At 37.2% G+C, this 27754-nt stretch overlaps 1 protein-coding gene across 2 annotated transcripts in view; it reads right to left on the bottom strand.

The window, feature by feature from the left end:
• Nucleotides 1-27754, bottom strand: part of pdxdc1 (pyridoxal-dependent decarboxylase domain containing 1) — a 71876-nt gene that overhangs the window by 7066 nt on the left and 37056 nt on the right. For both annotated transcript variants that reach the window (XM_063059090.1, XM_063059089.1), the window contains exons 7-19: nucleotides 23968-24036; nucleotides 23655-23733; nucleotides 22457-22541; nucleotides 21230-21278; nucleotides 20626-20727; nucleotides 20232-20357; nucleotides 14490-14540; nucleotides 8963-9026; nucleotides 3700-3788; nucleotides 3427-3532; nucleotides 2462-2633; nucleotides 1633-1751; nucleotides 340-461 (exon numbers count right to left, since the gene is read on the bottom strand). In XM_063059090.1, the coding sequence (XP_062915160.1) occupies nucleotides 340-461; nucleotides 1633-1751; nucleotides 2462-2633; nucleotides 3427-3532; nucleotides 3700-3788; nucleotides 8963-9026; nucleotides 14490-14540; nucleotides 20232-20357; nucleotides 20626-20727; nucleotides 21230-21278; nucleotides 22457-22541; nucleotides 23655-23733; nucleotides 23968-24036 (1233 nt within the window). The remainder of the gene's footprint in view (nucleotides 1-339; nucleotides 462-1632; nucleotides 1752-2461; nucleotides 2634-3426; nucleotides 3533-3699; nucleotides 3789-8962; nucleotides 9027-14489; nucleotides 14541-20231; nucleotides 20358-20625; nucleotides 20728-21229; nucleotides 21279-22456; nucleotides 22542-23654; nucleotides 23734-23967; nucleotides 24037-27754) is intronic.

The raw sequence follows: 27754 nt of genomic DNA, 5'->3' as shown, positions 1-27754 counted from the left end.
AGATGACAGCAGCTCGGGCTGTCAGTTGGTGCATACTTGAGTGTTGTGCACTGCACCTTCTGGATAATACAACACAACTTCTTGAAGAACAGTGCTGTTAATTTTAAATGCATTTTTGAACAATTATAAAGAATGTTATAGCTATTAATACATAAATTAAGTTTTGAAAAAGTAAATCTTTTTACTATCTGGGAGGGAAGACTTAGATCGACCTTGGAGTGGGTTAAAAGGTTGGCAGAGTCTTCTGGGACAAAGGGCCTGTTCTGTATTGTGCTGTACTGCTCTATATCAAACAAATTAAATTGGCTGACAAAGGACAACTGAAACTGTTGTACAGACCTTTGAACTTTCCTCTATTTCTTTCCCTGTTGCTGCAATGGTCTCCACAAGTTCTGGCACATCTAAATTATCAGTTACCATACCAATATAAATGGCATTCTTCTCCCCTCCAAACTCAGGCCCTACAAATTCAAAATATCAAAGTGAGTATTAACTGTTGTATATGGGATAAGAAATTAGCCAAAATTGTAATTATAATATCCCTCAAATAAGTACATTTCCATTTTCAATATTAAGTACAACATTCAACATTCCTTTTCTACAAATCTATGCAGATATTATAAAATGTCTTCATTTCCATTTTAATACATCAAATACTTTTCTTCTGGACAGTTTTGTACAACCATAAAGTGAGTGCCTGAAGTGACTAGCAAGTGCACAGGAGTTTTGCTACAAGGATATAATATCCAAAGCTTCTATCCTTGTTCCATCCCATAATGTCATTTATTATGTCGACTAACTTGCAATGAAGCACTCATTGCTTCAAACAGAATTGTATCCAAGTCAGATGTACTGGATTCAACCCTGAAAAGTTGTTAGAAGAAACAAACTTCTGAATTGGAAACACTGCCTGCAAGCCAAAATAATTACTTGCTGTGACTTTAACCAATGATATGACATCAATGAATTCTGATGAAGGGTTTTAAACCTAAAATAATAACTGCCTTTCTATCTGCTGGGGCTGCCTGACCTGTTGAGGTCTACAGCATTATTTTTTTTTACTTCAGACTAAAAAAAAATTTGCAAAAATAAGTTTCTTTCTCAAAGCTTAGTAATTTTTAATGGAAATTAGAATGAAAATGTGGTAGTTTCATTCTCCTGCTAACTAGGATTTCACCCAACACCCTTCTACTGTAGAATAATCTCACCCTCTATTTCCTCTCCTTTACAACAAGTTTTTGCTCTCCTATGTACTCTTCCCATATCAGAAATGGATAATTTTTTTTAATTGCTCACAGGATCTGAGTTTTGAGACCATTTAATACCCATCCCTAACAGTTCTGGACAGAGTGACTTATGAAGCCATTTTGCAGTATTGTGCTCTAAACCACACATTAGGAGGTCTGGGTCCACATATATAGTTAGACGTTTATGAACTAGGTGGGTTTTAAAACAGTAGTTTCAGGGTCACTATTACTGATCCCAATTTCAATTCACCACCTGCCACAATGGGATTTGAATTAATGTTCCATCCTGGTCTCTGGATATTAGGGCAGTTAAGTAACTATGCTGCATATTTTCTACCCAATTTGCTTTACACATTTAATTCTACAGATGGAAGAATATTCAAACCCGTTGAGAACAGCACATCGGAGTCAAGTTCCTTCAATTTCTTTAGCGATCCTATAGCAATTTTTTCCATCTCCATTGAATGTTTCGCAGGGTCAGGGTCTTCATTGTTAATTTCATACCTGCAGGTAATTTGCATAGTTCAGTATTATTATTTGAACTCTGTACAACTCATTGGTTGTCTCCTGACTAAGCTCGCATTTCACATTTGTGTTTACGTTTTGGGAGGATTCAAAAGTAGTCCATTCCAATGGAGAGGACTACAATGGGAGAGAAGAATAGAAATTATTGTTTTGAAATAGGGATTTCCAATCTGGGCTCCAGAGACACCTTATTTAATGGTACTGGTCCATGGCACAAAAAAGATTTGGAACCCGTTTTGGTGCGAGAATTTTTCAAATAAGTGGAGAAAAATACAGAAAATAAACATGGTTAAGATATCTTAATATGAGAATTTATCAATAAATAAAAGAAATCTTGGGAACTATAACTGCAGTGATATCAGACACCATATTTAAGCAGACCAGAGGAAGGACATATTTATTAATGTGGAAACAAAAACATTTTCTAATACTCCAAGTAACTAATGGTATTGGGCAAGGAAATCTTGGACAATTCTGTACTTCAGACTGATCAGAAGAATTTTACTTTATGCTAATTTCATGGTCCAATTTATTAGTTAATATTATTGGCTTGCAGAGTCTGGATTTAGAAGCACACAACATGGGTCTCTCTACATTCTTATTCTTATCTCTATAACTGACTACAGTGCACATCTTGTAGGTATAACCAGGAAAAATATCTTTGATTAGACACATTTTGCCAGGCTTACCGTATAGCACCTAATCCAGGCCAACTCAGATCTTCAACATATGAAAGGCCAGTTGTCCTGTAAACCTCCTGTTTAAATTCTTCTCGAAGTTGCAAGGTGCTAATAAGCATGGGAATTTTTGCTTTCAGATGTTCAGTCAATTGGTCCACATGTTCTGGCTTGGTGTTTAAAACTGGAAAAATATGTGAATCTCTTTAGAGTAAATGGCAAAAAAATACAAAATACCAAATAAATGTTCATTGAACATCACACTATACAGATTTTTTATAGATCTAAGATTAAATAAAATAAATTCTTTCATAAACATGCAACATTGTTAAACAAGAGTCTATCAATTCATTGAATAACTGAAACCTGCAAATACATTAAAATGTTCAAATAACATTTTAACATGAAACAAAGATTACAAGATAAACAAATTGATAAGGAGTATAAAATGAGTATAAACACAAAATATTAATGAAATCAGACCAGTACAGATCTAAATTTATGCATATAGATTTGTAAGAAAACTGGTGAAACCTTTTCATGAAAGTGTGAAAGATTTCATCCTGCCTAATATTCCTATAGACCCCACTGATTGCAGCAGACCACTGGAATCAGCACCAGAAATTGCACTGAAATATGGCTCAGGTAAAATATCCATCCAGCCAAGATAAAACTCTGATATACATTTAGTAGTTCAATACTGTGTACAGCTCTAGCTACAGACTGGGTGAAGTAGTGGTAGCATGGCTAATATCCTAATTCTGTCCTTACTGTCATCTAAAATTGAATTCAGAAAAAGTTGTTACTTGGAAAGTTCTTTCCCTAATTCCGTCTGGAATCCTTTACAACCAGAGGAAAGATAAATATCCAATATCACAGAGCAACAGCCCAAAAGTTATGTTAACTCAAGATGACTAAAAAAACTAAGAAAAAAAATAGTTACACTAGATGCCAAACCTAAGATATTCTTCACTCACCTGCTGCTGTCATCAATGGACTAAATCGGATGCAGACTCCCTCATCTTCAAGTTCAACAACATTTATACCACTTGTTGGAACCAACTGCCCGAGCTGTTCTCCTAACTGTTAACGGAAATACAAAGTACAAAATATTTTAAAAAATGTATTTACTATTAACTTATTTTGAATTTCTTAAGTTGTAATTGATCCAAAAAGATACTAAATTTTATGATAATCTGTGATAAGATGAATTCATTTAATAAAACACCAATTTTATATTAAATTCTTACCCAACGATTCAGTGCATCCCCAATCTCACTTTCACAGTCTTTCATGGATTCTGGAGCTGCAGTGGTTTGATATTGAGCCCCATTTACAACTGAAATTGTTCATAAAAAGATTAGGAGTTACAAAGAATTTCTGCAGATCTGTTTGGATTTATTATTTTTCTCAAAATTCACTGACATTTAGGAAGCTAATGGGGTTGGGGGAGGGCAGAAATACCAATAAAGGTATGCAAAATTATGAGTCGTATTGACAGGAAACCATTCTCTTTTGCATAGCTGCCTAGCTAGAGGGCACAGGTTTAGGGTAAGAGGCAGCAGGTTTAGAAGAAATCCTAGGAAGAACTTTCCCCACCCAGGGGGGCCTGGAATACAATGGCTGTGTGGGTAGTGAAGATGAATGTTCCAAGTTGTGAAGGTATCGAAAGCTATGAATCAAATACTGGTAAATGAAATTAGGCATTTGATACCTGGCATAGGCAGTGAGATGGAAGAGGCCATTGCTGTGTACAACACCATGTAAACAGCTGTGACATTTCCCAAATTCTACTCTACGTGCCATGGAAGGGAAAAGTACAGTACAAAAACAATGTGTGCACAATTTCATTGCGATCAATGTTCCACACAATTTTCCTGCAATGCAATGTCCACCATCTTACTTCCTCTCTCAACATCCACTTTCCAGATAAAGCAGTAATTTACCTACAGTTTGTTCAATTTCGTACACTACATTCACTGTCCTAACACTGGCTCCTCTACCATAGTGGAGGCTTTGCACTTTGGATGACTGCTCTGCAGAACACCTACTTGACTGAGGGAGGAATCAATGTGCTCTGTGGAACTGAAGTCAAGGGGCATCAAAAGGAAGAACACTCCAGTTGTTGGAGTCATACTTTGTATAGAGAAAGGTTGTTGTTGCTGTCAATCTCCCTTAGACCCAAACCATACTTGCCAGAGTTCAGAGTATTGGCATACACTTAGCCATCTTCAATGATCTCCTCTCCATCATTAGGTCAGAAATGCCAATGTTCTGCAGGCTCCCCTTTAAATCAAACATCTTCAACACCACTGGATCTAAATCATAGAACTCCCTACCTAACAGCATCGTTGGCTTGAACTGCTGTAGTCCTTCTGGTACTCTCACAATGCTGGTTTTGGCAGCAATACCTAGATCCTAAATATACAGTGCCTATAACAAGTATCCCCCCCCCCTTAAGTTTTCATGTTTTATTGTTTTACAACATTGAATCACATTGGATTTAATTTGGCTTCTTTTTTTAAAACACAAATCAACAGAAAAAGACTCTTTTTTGCCAAAGTAAAAACAGATCTTTACAAAGTGATACAAATTAATTACAAATATAAAACACAAAATAATTGACCCCTTTTAATTCGGCACACCAAATCATCACTGGTGCAGCCAACTGGTTTTTAAGAGTCACATAATTAGTTAAATGGACATCTCCTGTATGCAGTCTAGGTGCTTCAATTGATTGTAGTAAAAATACACATTTATCTGGAAGGTCCAACTGCAGTGTCCTGGCAAGAACTACACCATGAAGACATAAAAGCACTCCAAGCAACTCTGTAAAAAGGTTATTGAAAAGCACAATTCAGGAGATGGATGTGAAAAAATTTCCAAGTCACTGAATATCACTTGGAGTGTAGTTAAGTCAATCATTAAGAAGTGGAAAGAATGTGGCACAGCTGTAAATCTGCCTAGAGCAGATGGTCCACAAAAACTGAGTGACTGGGTAAGAAGGGGACTAGTGAGGGAATCCACCAAGAGACCTATGACAATTCTAGAGGAGTTACAAGCTTCAGTGGGAGAGACTGCACATATAATTGTTGCCCAGGTGCTTCATGGGAGAGTTGCAAAGAGAAAGCCACTGTTGAAAAAAAACCTCACATGAAATCTCGGCTAGAGTTTGCCAGAAGGCATGTGGGAGACTCTGAAGTCAGTTGGAAGAAGGTTCTATGGTCTGATGAAACCAAAATTGAGTTTTTTGGCCATCAGACTAAACGCTGTTTGGCATAAGCCAAACACCACACATCACCAAAAACACACCATCCCTACCATGAAGAAAATAGTGCCTGCATCATGCTGTGAGGACGCTTCACTGCAGCAGGCCCTGGAAGACTTGTGAATGCAGCAAAATACAGAAAAATCCTGGAGGAAAACCTGATGCAGTCTGCAAGAGAACTGCAACTTGAGAGAAGATTTTGTTTTCCAGCAAGACAATGACCCCAAGCATAAAGCCAAAGCCTCACAGGAATAGCTAAAAAACAACAAAATTAATGTCCTGGAGTGGTCAAGTCAGAGTCCAGACCTCAAACCAACTGAGAATTTGTGGCTGGGCTTAAAGGGCTGTTCACTCACGATCCCCATGCATCTGTCAGAGCTTGAACAGTTTTGTAAGGAAGAATGGGGGAAAATTGTTGAGTCCAGATGTGCAAAGCTCATAGAGACCTATCCACACAGACTTAAGGCTGTAATTGCTGCCAAGGGTGCATCTACTAAACACTGACTTGAAAGGGGTGAGTAATTATATAATCAATTATTTTGTATTTAATAATTGTACTAAATTTAGACCAAATTGTAGAAATTTGTTTTCACTTTGACACAGAACAGTCTTCACTGTGATCAGTACCAAAAAGCCAAATTAAATCCACTGTAATTCAGTGTTGTAAAACAATAAAACATGAAAACCTTGGGGAGTGGGGGTGGAAATACTTTTTACCAGCACTGTATACATTAAAAAAAGATCTGCAAGGGCAATTCCGAGCTTACAGTTGCTTGTCACTTGATTTCTTTTTGTCTTTGCCCTTGTACATTGTTCTAAGAAAAATCAATGTAAGCTTGCAGAAAAACATATCAACACCTGATTGGGCACATTATTGAATTGAGCCCTGACAGCAATATTTTCCAGAGGACCAGCATTTCCAAGATCCACAGTACTTTCCTTACATGTACGCTTGTATTCCATACCATCACATACCATTTCTTTTGTTCTTTCTTGCCCTCAAAGTCTGTTTCCTATTCCTAATGAAAAGGCTTTAACTCCAGCAGTTACTCTCTTTCACTCTCTCCTTGAATGGTGCCAGATCCACTGATCACCTTCAGCACTTTTTGATGACCATTAGCAATTTCAACGAGAAATTTGATTTCAGAATGAATTATAGTGATATTGAATCTACTCCCTTTAAAGGCAATGGAAAGAGATTCATTGGTAATTTTCAAGTGAGTTGATAGGTCATGGAAAGCAAGGAGTTTAAGGAATGAGCACCACAAAGGCAGCTTTTCAGGCATTCTTTTCCAATACTCAGAAAAATGCTTTTAACTTGCCCACAGAAGATAAAAGATTTGTAAGAAGATAAAATTCAACTACAAATTAAAAAAAGCACTGCAAGTGCTGAAAATCTGAATTAAAACTGAAAATGATTAAAGATTCCTTAACAGGTCAGACAGCATCTGTGGAAACAGAACCAAGGTCAATGTTTCAGGTGCAAGAAGAGTTTGATGTAGTGCCTTTGACCTGAGGTGTTAATTCTCTTTGTTTCTACAGTATTTGTTATAGCTTTTCTACAAACCCTACCGCTGCTTTCAACTATTAAACTGAAGCCAATGTAAGTATCGATCCTGACACCACCTCTTGCTCTTGGGAGCAAGGTGATGGCCACTTCAAAATGTTAATTTTGTGATTTTCTTTGTTATGAATAGTGACATTCATAGTGAGAAAAATACAAGAATATGGACATTGTTTAGGCAGAGGGCATTAGTTGGCCATTTGATGACTAATTTATTTGGTTCAGTACAACAATGTGGACTGAAGGGTCTGTTCCTGTGCTGTACTGTTCTGTGTTCGATTACAACTGGTTTATTTTCAAATTGTGGAAAAGCTACTGCTGATATTTGGAATAAATATAACAGTGCATGTAAGGACTGACTAGTCCAAGGAATTCTATTTTATTACTGGAAATGATGCCCATCTTTCAATTCGTTGGATTAAATTGCACGCAACCATAAATAGGCTGGATTTACTCATATCAATCATCGACACAATAAACACCACCCCCCCTTGTCAGAATCAAATCACCTGAAGTGAAGTGCTGATTTTCTTAGCTGCTCTCTGTTCCAGCAGGCGTGGTATTTGTGACAACTAATGTACTGCAGATGAACTTAGCAAGGAATAGGTACAATTCAGTGGAGTCATGCACCTACCAGAAAGGGGGACCTCACGACATGACACAGCAGCAACCAAAAAAGATTGAACAGTTGAGTTTGAGCTTGTATTCCTTAGAGTTTAGAAGAATGAGTAGTGACCTTATCAAACAGACAAGATCCTAAAAGGGCTTAACAGGGTAAATGTCAATAAGTTTTCACTACTGGGTAAGTCTTGAACAAGGGGCATGAATGAAAGATAAGATACTGATCACTTAAAACTGAGATATCTAGGAATTCCTTCTTGCGGAGGACGGTGAATCTCTAGAATTCTTTGCAGGTGGTGTAAACTAGATCATTAGAAATATTTACAGTGGAGGTGGACAAATATTTGCTAGATTGAGAAGGAGAGAGGTATGAAGAATTGACACAGAACAGGAGCTGAGGTCAGCACAGAACAGCCACAATCACATTAAATGGTGGGGTCTGGTGGCCTCTTTCTACTCTGATTTTCTTGTATTCTTGTGTCCTGAAGATCTGGTAGAAGCTGAAACTTAATTATTTCTATCTACACTTGAATTAGTATTCTGTCTGGTACTATCACCCTACCAACCCAATGCTCACAGGTCATCATTATCCAAGATTCTCATTTCTGAGACTATGCACGCAATCTCATTTTTTCTTGGACTATCCATGGCATTACAATCTGAATAGATAGTCACATTTCCCCCAAAGCAGTACAATCCCTAAAAATGCACAGCTCTCAACAATCAGAAGCTGACTCCCACTCTTGTCATAGAATAGACAAATTTACCCATGTAAGCAATGGAGATTCAATGATATAATAACTTATCCTGTGGAAAGTGAAGAGGCAGAGAGATTTAATACTTCACCCAAAAGACAGAAATTGATCACCATCCCTCACTACTAAATTATGTGCTGAAGTTCTAAAGAGAGGTTTTGAAACTTGATACAGAAATAAGTGAGTTAACTGACACATAAGTATTTCATTTTAAGCATGAAATGCTACATTTTAGTGACTGATGGTAATAGAGATTTAATGAACTAAACAATAGTTGCCAAGCATGAATTGTTCAGGCTTCTTACCGGATTTCAGCTGTTCTTGGACAAATCTGAAAACTACCACTGGAGAATTCAGTTCATCTTCAACCTTGTAATTAAAAAGAAAAGAAACATTAAGTCCCCCATCAATATCAAGAAGAAATAATATTTGAATATTTGGTTTATGGACATAATTATTGGACTCAGTTTTAAAACCAAAATCATTTATCAATTAGTTGCAATGATCTTTATGGTAAAATCTAACCACTAATATTGAAAGAGAACCGGTACTTAAGGTTGTTCTCGCAGTCTGATTCTAAAAACACTGAACTCCACTTTGATCACAACGCAACAGGTGAACAGAGCCCATAAACCAATTTCTAACCATAAATGCTCTTTTGGTTCCAATTCAATCCTTACTTCAAACACAAAACTGCAAAATGTGGTCTAAAAGTAGTAATAAAAAGCCTTTGACATTTTCTAATTTTAGGAGTTATTTTTCTTAAGGTTAAAAGACTAAAAATATAAAGACTGATGCAGTCGGATCCACATACACATGCTCCATCCTAAGAGTTTAAAAATACTGCAATCAATATTATTTTGTACTTCCTTATTACAGACAGAACATCCATGCATGATCCCTGATATCCAAAATGTTCTGCCATTTTACTGAACAGAATTAATCTTGCAGCATTAACTACATAACTGAATGTCAACAATTAAATAAGCACATTCAGAGTGTTCTTTCACTGAGCAAATGCAACACTTAAGAAACTCACTTGTCTGATGTGTAGGTTCATTGCTAATAACCTAACACATGACTCTTGAAAGAACCGCATTAAAAGCAACTTTCAGCCAGTCAAGGGAGGAATGTGGGTGTCAGTTCTGGAATTGTGGTTAGGTCAGTTCAGCATTGGAAAACAGACAAATCAGAACATTAAAATAATTTTTTTTTTAAGTCAACAAAATGATAAAGACAATAATGCATAGCAAAACACTGGATTTCCCAATACATTAGGAAAGGGATTATGAAGTTAGATCTTTGATGCTGAGCCAAATTAGATTTCATACGGGGAGATTCAATGCTTTCAATTTTCAGAGGGTTAGCCAAAATGTTCGTCTCCTTACAGTTATCCAGCAGCCTTTGCTGGATGCTGCTATATGGACCTCAGGCGAAGACAATATCAAACCGATGTTTCCAACAACTGATTATCCTGCTGGCACTCACCGTCATGGCTGACATGAAAGGCCAACTGAACGAAGTACTAATAGGTGAGCGGCATCCAGCAAGGAATTAACGTCTTCAGAAGAGAAGGGAACAGAAAGGAATTTGACAAGGAAAGAAAAATATATAGCAAGAATTAGGACTTGACTCTTGGATGGAAAGAGGAAACTATGAGGCAGTGAAAAATGTGTTGTTGATTAAAAAAATTGTTTCACTAACATAAAATTAACTATATTAAAATAAAGTTCAAAGTAATTATTTTATCCTCTGCCATTATTTTCACTTCCAAACTTCACCTTTGCTATCTTATTACCTATTTCAATTCCTTTTCTATACACCCAATCAGGCTAAATCAGAAGATTACAAAACCTTAGAATTCTAAATAGCCCAGAAACAAATTATCAACAAAATCACTCATTTCCAACTCCTTACTTCAATCATTCTGATTATGACTAGATTTGATTCATCTCTACCTTTTCTGTTTTCCAGAAGCAAGGTACTTACAACAAAATCATCTTATTTTCATCTTGTGTAAAGGCAAACCCTTGTCTCACACTAACTTCCAAGTTTTCCCAGTGTATATATCACAACCACATCCTCATTTGGATCTCTGTACCTTCCTCTATTCTTCCTTTTCTACTCACCCACCTGCCTGCATTAGACCAAGTTCCAAAACTTGTCCTTGTAAGCTCCCACTCCAATTACTTTGTTCTCCACGCTTTCCCTTGCAAGCACATCAAAATACGTATTTTCTCATCCATCCTTCAATAATTTCTGACAGTCCACATTTATAAATGATCCTTTAGTCATCGGTCCTAATTTCTACCTGAGATGCAACTTTGCAAGTAGTTAATGCAGTGTAAAGCAGTGTCTAAATTTGAATTAGCTGGGACAAACTTCAGAAGTCTACAATTTTTTTTGTTTAAATAAACTTGAATAAACAGGCGATAATACACAAAATTCCAGCTTTGCTTCTTGCGGCTACAGGAGGAACACCTGTTGTTCCTACAGTACAATTGCCAAACCAAACAGAAGTATGGAAGGCAAACATGAATATTAGTATTTTGGTTCTTGTCAAAACTAACCCTGCCTTACTTTAGCTCAGTTCTTGGAACTCAACATGTTAGTGGTTCAAGTTCAAGTGTCCATTCTTGTCTGATAATTACAGTATATGTTTGATTATTTGTTTGGGAAATTAACAACAAATCTTGTCCAGTAATTTCTTTTTACCTACTGGAATAATGTTTTATTATTAACACAATATCACTGCTGTCATGATCCCATTTAACATTAAAGTTACCAAATTACAAGGCCTTGCAGTGTACTGTTTCCAGATGATATATACTGGGATTGAATGAACAACAACATATTTACCTAACTGATACATAATTAAAAAAAATAAAGCCAAACATGAGCATCAGCAGCTTTAGAATCATCAACAGACAACACAGAAGTAAAATTGTGATGATCAAGCAACTTCAATTCTGAGAACAATTTCAGGATTCCGTAAGTTTCCCTACCTTAACTGTAGCTACTCTTAATTGGGATGGAGTCTGAATCTACTGCCGCAAAGATCTGATGAATGGTGCAATAGACTGTTTAAAACTTTGCCATCAGACAAAACATCTATAAGTTTTGATTATAATATTAGCTTTTCGTGTAAAAAAAAGTATGCCTTAAAAATCAATGTTTACATTAATTTTAAAAAGCTAAAAAGTGAACAACTTTAATAAGTTTCTGACAAGATATGAAACTTTATGCTTAAATATATGATAGGACTCTGAAGGCAAAGGATTAACACAGGCTTTAAATACATTTTGATCTTTTATCTATCCTGTCACTGTAGTTGTTTACATTATTGTATAAATTATTTAATAGCATGCTTTCATTATGTTCTTTGATATGTCAAAGGCCTTTCATTGCCATGCAATTAGTAAACATTTTTTCACCATTTTCTCTAACAAAATAAAGTGAACATTTCATTACATGCATAACTTGCCATGCATATACAGCAACTTGTAAAAAGTCTGACAGTGAGCATTCGAAGTACTATTAGTATACAAAAGAACAGCCAATAGGAATTATTTGCACATGATCCATTTACAATCCACATTTTCAAATAGAATTTACAGAATATAAATTTCATGTATGCTTGCAATGACAAACACTTGGATCTATATGCCTCAATGGGGATATTTTTGTAGTACTGATAGAAGGCTATACAGCATAGATCACAAATAACCATTTGGTGTGATTGGATGAAGCATCATAATCAATCACCATTTAAATTGTGAAAGAATTAATGTTATGAAACCTTAAAACAATTTTTCCCAAAACAGATTCACAGTCAACTTTAAATTTGGTTCATCTGCCTTCATTTTTTCGGTTAAGCTAGGAAATATTTCATCTAATCATCTAGACTATTTCAATTTAGGAAATATTTTTAGAGTAAACATTTTGAAAAGCTATCTGCAACAGCAGCTGGAGATATTCCTTTTGCTGGAAAACTTCACATTATTACTCCAATCAGCAGCCATTTTGAAAAGCAACCTACAGCAAAGTGACTTACATTGCATGCAGCTCGCAACAAGTACAATGAACCAATCCCTGCCACCTACACATAATTACATTTGTATTTATTAATACTGTAGATAGTAATATTCTAAAAAGCTGAAGTTAGAAAGTTGGAATTTGAATGGATCATGTCACTTTACATCTTTTAACAGCATATAATTAATAGTTCAAAAAGAATTAGATGCAAGTCAAAACAGTTTAGCTAGTGATATTTTAATCCCACCTACTATTGCCAAAATAATCTCCCCCAAGATATTCCCTACAGATTTTCCAGTAAATACCATTTCCTTGGGTTTGGTGATTATTTCCTGAAATGATTTAGTGAGACCAGCTTTATTACTAAACATTAAACATTATAAATAGAAGATAATTCACAGACTACTACAATAATTACATCTGAATGCACAATCAGTTGCCAAATAATCAAACAGTTTTGACGTCAGTGCATGTGCTTTAACCAAAATACGTATACACCAAAATTCTAGATTTTCTTTTGATAAAGCAGCTAATTCTCTTCACCAGGGACCACCCAGCAGAGCAGGACAGGCAGAGGTGCACCGAGAGAGATGAGCAGGGAGAGATGGAATGAAAAGCCCTTTCCAATATACAAGAGAGAAAACTTTGAAAATGAATAAATTAAGCACAAGCAAAGAAGTAAATAGCACACCATGTTTCACCTTTAGTTTCTCCCACTAACTTCATAACCTTGCTCAAATTACATTGTCTACTTAAAGCTGAAGTCACCTTCTGCAATCCCTTTTACCAATTTGATCTTGGGCTGAAACTCTACTCCTATATTCTTTCTATCACTTGCATGTATTATTCTTTGCAACATTAACAATTCCCGATCCTGCCTCACCATGGTAGTGATGTATTTGTACTTCTTGTCATTAGCAGTTGTTCTAATATGCACGTGGTGATCCTCAAACTTCAACCCATTTACACCTAGCTACTTAAGCAACTCTCTTCATCTATATTCCCGACAAGCAAGTTCTTAACCCACAACATCTCCTGATACAGCAACACTCCTAACTTCAGGAGCTAATTTTCTGGTGATACTATTTCTACACAGCCTTGCAACTTCCATGTGCTATGTGTTCCCATCTAAAGGCTTAAACAGAAGATTAAAATCACATCCATAAATGTCAAGGTATACAACACAAAAAGCAGAACATTCATGCACTTTCTTTGCAAAGCATTCAGAAAAATAATTATGGTGTTTACACACTATGCATAAGTTTTTCTTGGCTATATTGTAGAAATAGAGTTGACAGACTTGCTCAATATATTCTGAATTTTAAAAAATAGGTATTACAAATACAAGACCATTCAATTTGCATTAATTTATTACTCAGCAAAATGGAGGATTTATTATTAGCTGTTTGTTACCGAAATTTTAAATGCAAGTAAATGTCAACTAACTCAATACTTTAAAGTGGAATCAAATCAAATCAGGTGCAGGGAAATATTGGTTTGCAAAGCTGAATGCACTGATATAGAGAACCTTTTTTCTGCTTGATATTAAATGAGTGGCAAGAAGTTGAAAAAATTGCATTGACATAACATCCTGCAAAAGTGTTTGCTTAAAATAAATGTAATTTCTAGAGTACAGGTAGCAAGCAATTACATTTATCTACTGTATCAACAGGGACTAATAATTAACCAAAGAAACCCTTGAACTATTACTTGTCTGGAAGTTTGTTTCTAATAATGACACAGCACTTTGACTGAATCAATCATATATGGTGCCAAAAACAAAAACACAATACATACCGAGGTTCTGATAGAACTTAATTTTTTTAAGTTTTCCAGCAGTCTTTGACTCTGAAAAAGATAAATGTAATGGTTATTGCATTTATTTTTTCCCAATTTCACCAACAAATTTTGCTCCTTTATACAAAGGGAAAATCCTTCAATGCCTCATTCAAACAACACCGTTTTAATCTTGGGTGTTGATAAATTATTTAAACACTTTAACCAGAGTGGGTCCAATCCAATTGGTATTAATAAGATACATTCTGAAGGCAGTACAAGATAAACAAAAGAGTTCTTTACTTGCACTTCAGGAGTGCTAATTTAGTACAGCCAAAAAAAACACAAAATGGTTCTGAATGAAATAGAAAGCATATTCCTTACTATACACAAATGCTCAGCAAAATTCCTATCACAAGGTAATCATTTCTACCACAGTTTATCTACAAGAACAGAAAATAATTACATCAATGGATTTAAATATTTCCAACCCCTCTATTCTGAATTCCACTGTGCTCCAAGGAAGAGGAAAATCCTGATATAGGAACTAAGTTTGTCAATCACTTATTTAAGTCTGTTTCTTTCTTTATTTAGGTAAATATACAGTGTGGAATAGGCCATTCCAGCCCTTAACCGCCCTGCCAGCAACCCACTGATTTAATGCTAGTCTAATTACAGGAAAATTAACAATGACCAATTAAACTGCAAACTAGTACGTCTTTGGACTGTGAGAAGAAACTGGAGCACCAGAGGAAACCCACATGTTCATACAAGGATATACAAACTCCTTACACTTGATATCAGAATTGAACTCCAACGCCTCAAAGATGTAACAGCATTGTGCTAATCGCCACGCTACTGTGGTGCCCTACTTCATCTAATTTAGTGTTCCACAATTACCATGTCCAACTTTCCTTGAAACTGCAAAGAGCAAGTTTGTAATTTTCCTCATAACCACAGTACATGAAGTACCCTGGACCAGCTCAGTGATCCCTCTACCTGGTCAAGGCCTATAAGTTTGCTTGAGATTCAGTGACTAAAAACTGAACATAATACTCAAGAATTTACCTGATCACTGTGCAATTTGGCTCAAGGTAGCGTAACGAGTAGCACTGTGCTATTACAGCTTGGGGCATTGGAGTTCAGAGTTCAATTCAAACATCAGACTAGACTTCAGGGGTTGGAAAGATTTTGGAGTCTATTATTAAGGATGAGGTTTTGGGGTACTTGGAGGCACATGATAAAATAGGTCAAAGAGTATAGTTTTCTTAAGGGGAACCTTTGCTGGCAAATCTATTGGAATTCTTTGAAGAAATAACAGGCAGGACAGACAAAGAACAGCCAGTGGATGTTGCTTGAGGAAGCCTTTAACAAGGTGCTGCACATGAGGTTGCTTAACAAGAGCCCATGGCATTATAGGAAAGGTACTAGAATGAATGGAAGATTGGAAGATTGGCTGATTGGGAAGAGGCAAAAGGAGGAATACAGGGGGCTTTTTCTGGTTGGCTGCCAGTGGCAAGTGGTGTGCCATAGGGGTCGGTGTTGGGATAGCTTCTTTTTATGTTATATCTCAATGATCTGGATGATGGAATTTTATCCAAATGATGGCTTTCTGGCCAAGTCTGCAGATGAAGATAGGGGTGGTTAAAGGACTAGAAGGGCCCACTCCACATTGTCTCTCTCTCAAATAAATAAATTTCCTATAATTTAGGGCATTATTTTGTCTACTAATAATTTGCTTTGGTTGCTATTTCATTAATACGTGTATACATTAAAACTAATGCTCATTACTCCAAATCATCTCCCAATTTCACCATTCACTAACTCAAATTTCCATCTTTCCTTTTGATCTGCAACGCCATCAAATTTTATCCATTTTCACTCAATTATATATATTTTTCCAAATAAGTTGCACTATTTTAGTATTCTCTTCAGATTCAATTCCCTCTTTCCAAGATTGGTATCCATGTTTAAAAATTTTGCTTTGAGCTTTTGATTCCAAGGCATTATTTTAAATTAGAAGAGTACGACTCCCATAACTGATCTTCGAGGCTCCAAATATCACTCCTCACACCCATTCAGTATGGTTACATCTAGAAGGTGAATTAGAACTTCGAATGATCCATACAACTACTTTTAATTATTTCCCACGGAGTATTTGGTTAAAATGTCAGTGCAATACAACAAGAGTAAGTTACAATAAAGATGGTGAGATATTCTTCACCCCTCCACAAATACAAAGGAGTTAGAATTCCTAACAGAAAAGATGTGGTTTTAAAGGAATCATATTTCTGTAAAATGGAATGTGATTCTTCCGTCTGACCCAATGAACAGCCAACTGTGCAACCCATACAATGTGGCTGAATCACTGTTTACTAAAAAAGGAGTTTAGAAAGGATGCCTAAAACTGAGTCTGTTCTGTCCACTAGCTAGTATTGGTGCTGAGTCAACTATATTTTACAGGGGGAAAAAAAGCAGCTAATCTTTTTTTGATGCAAGTATTAATAAAAATTACTATTAACTGCTTTTTTGAAGTATGGTTCAAAACATGGACACTTCTATACATATTGTAAAGGGAACAAGTTATCTACTAGAGTACAAGTTGTCATTCAACCATGCACACATACACTGCCAAACAAGACAACATTCCTCCAGACCAAGGTGCACAACAATACATATAACTCACACATATAACTAAGTAAGATGACCGCAAATAAATTAACAAATAAGGTGCATATACAAGTTAAAAAGTAAACAATATAACACTAAAGGGGCTTCATATGTGATGAAACGTGGGTGGTGGCAGGGAGTTCAAAAGACTTGCAGCCTGGGGGGGAGAAGCTGTTTCTTATCCTAACAGCTCTTGTCCCAATGCCATGGTACCTCCTGCCTGATGGTAGGGGGTCAAGGTAATTGTTCGACAAATGGAAGGGATCATTGACAATGCTAAGGGCCCTGCATGCCCAGCACTCCTGATAATTATCTATAATGGCTGAAAGAGAGACCCTAATGGTCCTCAGCAGTCCTCACTATCCTTTACCAACATGTGAACCGAAGCCCATTAAAAACTTAAGAGACAGATTTACTGGGTAGAAACAAGAGTAGACATAAATTGATATTTTACCGGCTGCCAAGATGGAACAAGAGGTGTGCCGTAGGCATAGGTGCTGGGGCTCAACTTGGATGGAAAGACTCAAGGAAATGTTATTCAATTTGTTGATGACACACGGAAAAGAGAACATAAGGTAGCTGCAGAGTGGCATAGACAGATTAAATTGATGGGCAAAGATCTTATAGAATGAAACAAAATGTGTAAAATTCACCATTTTTGTTAGGAAAAATAAAGCTACTTAGCTAAATGTTGAGAGACCACAGGGCTCTGATGCAAAGGGATACAGGTGCCCTTGTTGGATGAATGTTAGCATGAAGAAACAGAAAATACTTTGTTTCCCCTTTGTTCTTTAATCCATCTAACTTCACATTCAACACATTGAGATGACTGTGGAAGAGGTCAGTGGTTGCTCTCCACAGAGGCCATGGGGTTAATAGTGGTTGGTAGCCGGGTTGGTGGCATTCAGACTTGGCATGGTGATTACTCTTCACAGAAGGTCCAAATTCATGCAGCTCCTCTCCTCCATGCTAACAGGAGGTTGTTTTCAAAATTCTGAGATTTATGTGATTATTGGACTGTACTTTGCATAGGTCTCTTTCAGTTTTTGATGTTTTCTTTCTTGTTGCTGATTGGCGGGTGGGTGACATAGAACTTCTTTTGCGCGGAAGGAGTTGGGGACTTGGGGTTGATGCTCTTGTTGGTGTTTTCCCTGTGTGGGCAATCTGTTAATTCTGTGTGTGTGAGAGGAGGAGTTAGGGGTTCTGATGCTATTGTTGCTGTTATTTTGTGCAAGGGAGGGAGGAGGTTGGGGGCTTTGATGTTATTGTTGCTGTTCTTTTGTGAATGAGGGTTGGGGGCTTGAGGTTTTTTTTAATGTTCCAGCTGCTGTTTTCCATGTGGACGATCTGTTAAGTTTTTTGTATGAGGGAGCAGGGGTGGAGGGGTGGTTTGGAGTTTGCAAATTTTGTTTCTTTTTCCTTTTCGTGCGGGGGGGGGAATGGATCTCTTTTTTTCTCAACAACTCCCATGGTTTTTCTGTATTTCATGGCTATCTGGAGAAGTTGAATATCAGAGTTTCATTGAACACGCATACTTTGACAATAAAATGAACGTTAATCTCAATACTTCTGATTGGATTTCACCAATGGACACATCAACCTTTCTTCAAAACAACAATCCAAATAGACTGCTCTCTCCGAGATGCTCTGCTTCACTCTTCCTTTTCCCTGCCCACTGTTTTATCCCTTCACTGTTCAGCATCCCAAATACTTTGTTCATATGAAGAAGGGGCTTGCTTGTTCTGCTTTCAACTTAGCGTGACATACTCACTTCTCACCATGATTTCTTTTTTATTGCGGAGCAAAAGCAAATTATGTGATTTTTGCAGAACATCACTATTCATTTGCCAGGCAAAACCAAAAGTTTCTACTCACAGACACTTTAACTGTCTCACTTCATCAGTAATCTTTCTACTCTACCACCTACTGCTCCCATACTGCCAATGAAGCTCAAGGAGAACATCTCATCTTCAAGCAAGTCCAATTAGAGCTTTCTAGACTCAGTAAGTTCAAACTGCAGTTAGGAAGTATTTACAACATTTTTATTTCAGATTTCCACTTTTCCTTCAGAGATTTTAAGTAATAATTTTGCATTTACACATCTTGCACAAAAATATAAAAGCTAAAGAAAGACAAAGGTATATAAAATGTCAAGTATAGCATAATACCTAGGTTCAATATCTCATTACTAGTTAGGTTGTCAACATTTTGATCTGTGTTGACAGATAAGCCTCAGCTAATGATTAGACTGTTTCACATCATGTCTTTCTATGTTCCACATAAGTCAAACTCTGCTTTTCCATTTACACATCCTCTTAAAACACTACTTAATATTCTCATTTGTCCTCAAGTTCTGAGATAGGCTTACAAATTACAGGAAGAAAATAAATTATAAACAGTGCAATACCAATACAGTGATTGGGTGAATTCTATTTAAGGATAGATCACCATAATTTTTACCCACCCTCAGCAAGTAAACTTCATGCATTCGGATTTTCAAGTTTTCAATAAAGTGCCAAGGGATTACGATGCAAAAATAGACTTCATGGGTTCGGGGGGCAATATAATATCATGTACAGAGAGAATGCTAACATACACAGAAGGAATAAACTCAATCTTTTCTGCATGGCAAGCTGCGACTACAGAGGCATTCAATAAGCAGTGTTTAGGTCTTGTCCTTTCTATTGAAAATAAATTTAGATGAGGGTACTGAATGTGTAATTCAAGCTTACTGACAATATGAAACTCAACGGGAATGCAAGATGGCTTCAGGAAGAGTCGGAGGGCAGCAGAGATCACAGATGGAAGGCAGTGGACATGGTTGAGAGTTGGAGGGTAGCAGAGATCACAGAGGGGTCAAGCTTGTTGGGCAATTAAGTCACCATCATCGAGTAGGGCTGTAGGGCCTGTTTTCATACTGTATGATTCTACAACTATGATTCAAGCACTAATTCTTATCATCCAAAAGACGATGCACAGATTTATAACAATTATTAGTTTTCATTTTAGCAGATCTGAAATACCACTCTTCGGATAAACAGCACAGATAAAATCAATAGGAATAAAATAACAGAAAGCAAAGTTAACACTCACCAACTGAGAAGCAAACTTGATTCTGTCAACTATTCCATCGTGTCCCAAGTATTGCAGAGACAGCCAGAGAGGCAAAGCTCGAAGTTTCTCAACTGGTTGACTTGTGGTGAGGCCTGCAGCTAAAGACTAAAATAAAAAGTACAGGACATATTCTAAAATTCAAAAACTTTGAATAATCTTTTAAATTTGGACTGTACTAGCTTCTTCTAGAAATTTTTACTTATAATAGCTTGGAATTCTTTTACTGGATTTTAAGTCGAAAACTTGATGCAAATATTTATGACTATAAATATTAAGTTACTACTTATTTCAGAATATGAATTAGATTCCATGCATAAATTCTTAACTCTCTCCCCCTCCCCCCTGCCTATTGGTCAATATAGCAACCACTCACCAGTGAGGGATCCTCATGTCTATATAATGTCACTGCAGGCACAGCAGGGAGACCCAACCAGGGTCCTAAAGTCAAGGTCACGCTGTCACACTTAGTTGCAGCCTACAAAAAGAGAGAGTCAAAACCGGCACTGAACACAGTCTAATGCAATATTCAATTAATTTAATTAATAAACCCTAACAAAGTCATGTAAAAAGGTAAAGTCATACATTGAGGACTCATTTCATAATTTAAAACAATACTTGGTCTCAAAGCTTTCTAAAAGTAATACACTATTTGCCTTACCCCCCCCCAACCTATCACCTGCTAGTTTCTACTACTTTCCCTCCTCCCACATTCTGTCTTCTGCTCCCTTCCTTTCCAGACCCGATGAAGGGTCTCAGTCAGAAACATCAACTGTTTATTCTCCTCCATAGATTGCTGCCTGGCTTGCCAAGTTCCTCAAACATTTTGTGTGATTTGTATAGTATTTGTCTTCCACATTGTTTTGGAATGAATACTAGTACATAACAGAATAATTCAAGTTCTAAGAGCCTTTAAAGATCATATGAATTTCAAAAATGCATTAACTTAGATGTACATCACAACTGAAAATGATACTAACCAGTACAGATGAAGAAACATAACCAAGTGTCAATGTGGCCAAATTAACACTGCAATACAAAAACAAAAAAATAAAAATGATTTCAGCTATACACCAGAGATTAGTGAAAGCTTTTGGGGAGACTTGAGAAAGGCTAAGTGTTACTTAACCAGCTCAATTTAAAATTTTTGATCAGTAACAGAAGGTGATGAAGCAACTTGACTGATGTGCTGTTTGTGAATTTCCAAAAGGAGTTGTATAAGATACATTGTACTTTTGCTAACAAGACAAACAAATTGAATAAAAGGGAGATTAACATGATAGGTAAGGAATTGTTTCAAAAACAGAAAGCGAAGCCAAAGGGACAAGTTTATGGTAATGTTCCTTGGGTTAGTGTGGCGAGTCCATTTGAGTATTACAAAACTTTCAAACAATGCTTGAACCTATAGGTATAGTAAGGAGGATAATGAAAAGGCTAGATTATGGTGAAAGATAATATGGTACTTGTTAGACTGGAAATGTTGAGAAACTATTTGTTACAGATATTGGGGGGTGGGGGGAAATAAAGGGGCCTAGAGAAGGTAGAAAGAGAGAAACAGTTCCCATTGGTAAAAGGATCGGGAGCTAAAGCATGCAGATTTATAGTGGGTGGCAAAAAAAGTGGTATCATTAAAAGTGGTAGGTATCTGGAATGCAATGCTAGATAGCATGACTGGAGGTGGATTCAATTGTGGCTTTCAAAAAGAGTGTTGGATCAGTACTTGCAGCAATATTATACAAACAGGATCAGACATGTAATGAGACTAACTTTTGGGAAGAAAAGATTACCATACAAACTTGTGAAAAGTTAAAAATGCTATTTAACCAGCCGGATTTGATTTTTTAAAAGATCAGATAACAGAGGGTGACAAAGGCAATCAGAATGATGTGGTGACTTCCAAAAAACTTTATGGCTTCCTCCTGTGCCTTATTTGCCTTATTTTGTTCTACAATCATATTAGTTACAAATGTGCACTTAATAGAGTACTATCATTCTATCTGCCTCTAGTGCAGATTAATATATTCTTCCTATTTGATGCCATTGTGACACATCAACTTGATTAAGGACAGTAAACCTCCAATCATTTAAGTACTTTCCTACCTGTATGTAATAACAATATAGTATGTGTTTTCATGGAACAAGAACATTATTTAGTTAAGGAGTCACATTAAATTCAGCAGGGACTTTCTAGAGGTACTTATTCTTACCCTTCTACATGCAGCCACATCTTGTACTGACTGCAGAGCTCCTTCAATCGCACAAGTTTATCTGTATGTCCTGCACCTGGTGTGCCTAAAATAAAAAGTTTTTAAAAACTGCATGTTATTAAAAATAACAGTTCAAATAGATCTCCAATAGCTGTGCCTGCAGTGGATCTCAGTGGAGGTACTAACTTTAAAATAAGTACAAAACCTTCCTGTTTAATAGGCTTTTGTGTTAGTGGGAATAAATTGAAATAAAGGCTCTCTGTTTTTAAATTCTAGATCTTAGAGCTGATAATCGTATCAGTGTTGCATACGCTGCCTACAGGATTCCAGCAGTGAATAAGCATCAACTAACGCACTCACGTCATGTGCAACATCATGTGCCAGCAGATCAATAATTCAGTACTCTTGAGGATGGAAGAGAAATTGCAGAGGTATACCGTGGCCAAAGAGTTAACCAAACACTATGTCATGGAGATGGCCTGCAAAGAAGCTCTTTAAACAGAGGGCATGAAAAGAAACATGGTCTAGTGACTAACTAGCACAGCACAAGGTGACCAAGTTAAAGAAAAACTGCTTCCAGGGGATTTGTTAAACAAAATTAAAGAAACAGATAAAACTAACTACGAGGTGTTTTCAAACCAAGGATGTAAATTTACAGCAGGTGGTTTTGGGAAAGCTGGAGCCAAGGTAAATAAACATCAGAAAGATATATGGATAAGCAATATTTGAAGCACAAGTAACATAGGAAATAGCTTTGGATGTGCTAACTCAGGTGTAAGGGTATGGAATATATGCCTGGAGATGACAAAGGCATGCACAAGTATTTCAACAGCAAGCAACTCAAAGCAAGAATGATGATATGTGAAAGTATGGTGAGATGGGGCGGAGGGTGGGTGAAAAAATGGAGCTGTTATAGGCTCAAGCAGGTTGCCATAATTGCAAACACTGGAACAAAGGCAAGCTACGTGGTTTGTGAAGACAAGGATACTGAGATTATGATTAGGTTGCAGACAAAAGATGGGTGCTGCAGGGATTAATCTTAAGACCAAAAGCATCTGTGCACTCATGATTTAGACATACGAATAAAGACGACATCATTCCCCCTTAACCCACGAATGCTGCATGGATAACTTCTGGAAGCACTGGTAATTAAGGTGGTAATCTTTTTTTTAAAGCAAAGTGTGTTCTTACAGCATACCTGCATTGGCAACAAGTAAAAGAGGAAACTTTCCACAATCAATATCATCTTTAATGAGCCTTTCCAGTAAGGCTACATCCTGTCAAAACAATGAATGATAAATTACTAAGATAGCACAAATTGAGTTTCCATAACAATATCATACATAATAATGCTAGGGAAAAGGGATTGGAATTTGCAATTCTGCTGCAGTCAGTACAAGTACATAATCTGTTTGGGCTCGGTGGTATTGTAATGGAGTTACCCAAAACAGGTGAACATTAAAAGCACAAATTCCCTGTCATTCTCCACTTGCCATTTATTACAAACTTACCATTTGATGCTGAGATCCAAACATAGTGTTACAAGGAACACTACACATACAAGAAATAGGGAGACCAAGCTGAAATACAAAGAGAAAAAGCATACAATTTAATTATTAATGTCTACTGCAGTTCCCCATCTTCTCATAACTCAGTATTAGCAATTTAGAAGGAATTGTCAGCTGTGGTCGGCTGCTTCCAAGGCATCGGCAAGTTGACGGTGCCGGGAGGTTTATGGCAGGGAGTTTCTCCCTTTTGCCGCCTGCTATCGGGGACTCGGGGACTTTTGAGACCTTATTTACCGTGCTCATGGTTTGTTCTCCATCAAATTATGGTATTACTTTGCACTGCTGTAACTATATGTTATAATTATGTGGTTCTGTCAGTGTTAGACTTTGGTTTGTCCTGTTTTCTGTGATATCACTCCGGAGAAACATTGTATCATTTCTTAATGCATGTATGCATTTCTAAATGACAATAAAAGAGGACTGAGTGTTCTCATAATCTAATCTAATAATCTTGGGCCAGTTCATTAAACTATTGCTGTTTCATAAGTGCTGTCAAACTTAGAAGTTCAAGACTTATTGAGAGCTTGCAGCATTACAATTATAAAAGCCCAAGTTTCTGTATTTAGTTAAACTTGTAAAATTTGTAGGAGTATTATGGGTTTCAGGAATTAACCAGGTGGCAATAATTAAATTGATCTTAAGGATTTGCATAGACTACAGATCACTTCATCATTGTGCACAGCATAGATACTAAACTGAGATTCCCTATTTCAGGGTTTTAAATTGGAAGAGTGGTCTGAGTGAGTATTGATACAAAGAGAACAGTAGAATTCATGTTTTAAGTTGTTGTCCTGGGGTTAACATAGTTACGTTGTTGTTTGTGAAGACACAATAAAGTATGAGCTTTGATTAATTAAGAGCTGTGCAGTTAAGTTTCCTAACTTAGTTCCATTGACGAATGCTCAACAAAAAAAAATTGTAAAATGACGCAGTTTTAAGAAGCTTATGCTCATGAAGTTGTATTGCTCAATTACCCACTAACCTTAAATAGTTACCCCTTAATCTTAAAATACAAGGTTGCAGATTAATGCAAGGAGAATGCAAATTACTTTCTAAACATTATTTCTCTTTTGCAGTAGTGCTTTTAATGACAAGTTTTAGGTGTATTTATTTCTTATTTTTGAACTAATTTATGGATGTGACTGCACTAGAGTCAATGCAGAGGAGATTTACCAGGAATTTGCACTAATGGAGTATTTTAGCTATGAAGAAAGACCAGATAAACCAGTTTTCTTTCCTTTGTCAAGTGGCAGGGCAAGGTAGACCTGGCTGAATTTTGCAAAAATAGGAGGGTAATGAGAATATTTTCCTCTTCAAAGGTGATGTCTACCAAGAGAGGGCCGCTATAAGGTCAGGGGTAGGGGATTTAGAAAAGATCCAAGGAAGTATTTTTTGCCCAGGAGGTAGCTGAAACCTGAATCTCACTACCCAAGGATGTGGTGGATGCAGTTACCCAGACAACATTTAAGTATTTGTGTGGAAACCACAGAATAAAGGGCAACAGGCCAATTGCTGGGAAATGGGATTAGTATAGATAAACATCTGTTACCTAGCATGGATGGAATGGGTTATCAGGATTGTATGATGTCCTGAGGCAGAGCTCCATAATATTTCTATAAACTTAAGAATCATGCTCAGATGGTATACTAATAAAGCTGCCACTGGGGCTCTGCTACTTAACAATTGTCCACATGATGTCACCATGGGATTTGTTGCTGCTCAGATCACATCACCAGATTCTGGAATAAGTAGGGCGAGGCACAACTTTTCTTCCATATATGTTTTACAAGGGCCACTTACACAAATTTGTAAAATTTATGAGGCAAATTCACCTCGAGTCACAAATAAACTACATTTATAAAAAGCTACAATGATTCTGAATGACAAATTAATATTCATCAATTGGTTTTTCTAGTGACACGTTTCAGTCTGGTCTAAAGTAAATAATGCGAATTTCTTTTATATGGTTCATTATCCAAACTAAGACCACAAGACAAAGGAGCAGAAGTCGGCCATTCAGCCCATCTAGTCTGCTCCACCATTCAATCATGGGCTGATCCAATTCTGCCAGTCATCCCCACTCCTCTGCCTTCTCCCAGTACCCTTTGATGCCCTGGCTACTCGGGAACCTATCTATGTCTACCTTAATTGCACCCAATGACTTGGCCTCCACAGCTGCTCGTGGCAACAGATTCCACAGATTTACCATCCTCTGACTAAGGTAATTTCTCCGCATCTCTGTTCCAAATGGACGTCCTTCAATCTTGAAGTTGTGTCCTTCCTGTCCTAGACACCCCTACCATAGGAAATAACTTGGCCATATCTAATCTGTTCAGACCTATTAACATTCGGAATGTTTCTATGAGATACCCTCTCCTTCTCCTGAACTCCAGGGAATACAGCCCAAGAGCTGCCAGACATTCCTCATACGATAACCCTTTCATTCCTGGAATCATTCTCGTGAATCTTCTCTGAACCCTTTCCAATGTCAGTATATTCTTTCTAGAATAAGGAGCCCAAAACTGTACACAATACTCCAAGTGTGGTCTCACGAGTGCCTTATAGAGCCTCAACATCACATCCCTGCTCCTATATTCTATACCTCTAGAAATGAATGCCAACATTGCATTCGCCTTCTTCTCCACCTACTGAACCTGGAGGTTAACCTTCAGGTTACCCTGCACAAGGACTCCCAAGTCCCTTTGCATCTTTGGATTTTGAATTCTCTCCCCATCTAAATAATAGTCTGCCCGTTTATTTCTTCCACCAAGGTGCATGACAATACACTTTCCAACATTGTATTTCATTTGCCACTCTGCCCATTCCCCTAAACCATCTAAGTCTCTCTTCAGGCTCTGTTTCTCAAAACTACCTGTTCCTCCACCTACCTTTGTATCAAAGGCAAATTTAGCCACAAATCCATTAATCCCATAATCCACACATCGTAAAAAGCAGTGGTCCCAACACCGACCCCTGTGGAACTCCACTGGTAGCCGGCAGCCAGCCAGAATAGGATCTTTTTATTTCCAACTCTCTGTTTTCTGCCGATCAGCCAATGCTCCACCCATGCTAGTAACTTCCCTATAATTCCATGGGCTCTTATCTTGTTAAGCAGCCTGATGTGCGGCACCTTGTCAAAGGCCTTCTGAAAATCCAAGTAGACCACATCTACTGCCAATGAAGTACCAATGGGTTGTTAATATTGTGCAAGAACAAAAGCAATTTCTTTCTTGCAATTTTCCAGTTAAACACTCCCTACTGCTAATAACTACTGTCTAACACTCCAGTTAAACAGTAGTTATTACCGATCCTGCACTTGCATTGGGCATAGTGTTCCAGACACAAATGCAAACATCAGAGCTGTTTGAGCCAGTGAAGATAATCATGGATATTTGGTATCAGTGCCCAGTGACTTGAAGTTCACTTCTGTGCACACTAATCATAGTGTTATAAAAACCAATAAAAATACTAAGCCTTGATGAAACAATTATTTAAACACGAGGAATTCTGCAAACGCTGGAAATTCAAGCAACACACATCAAAGTTGCTGGTGAACGCAGCAGGGCAGGCACCATCTCTAGGAAGAAGTAAGTCGACATTTCGGGCCGAGACCCTTCATCAGAACTAACTGAAGGAAGAGCTAGTAAGAGATTTGAAAGTGGGAGGGGGAGGGGGAGATCCAAAATGATAGGAGAAGACAGAAGGGGGAGGGATGGAATCAAGAGCTGGA

The sequence above is a fragment of the Mobula hypostoma genome, chromosome 9 (assembly GCF_963921235.1).
Source record: "Mobula hypostoma chromosome 9, sMobHyp1.1, whole genome shotgun sequence".
Taxonomy (NCBI): domain Eukaryota; kingdom Metazoa; phylum Chordata; class Chondrichthyes; order Myliobatiformes; family Myliobatidae; genus Mobula; species Mobula hypostoma.
The sequence above is the reverse complement of the archived record's forward strand: the minus strand, read 5'-3'. Positions and strand labels throughout refer to the sequence as shown.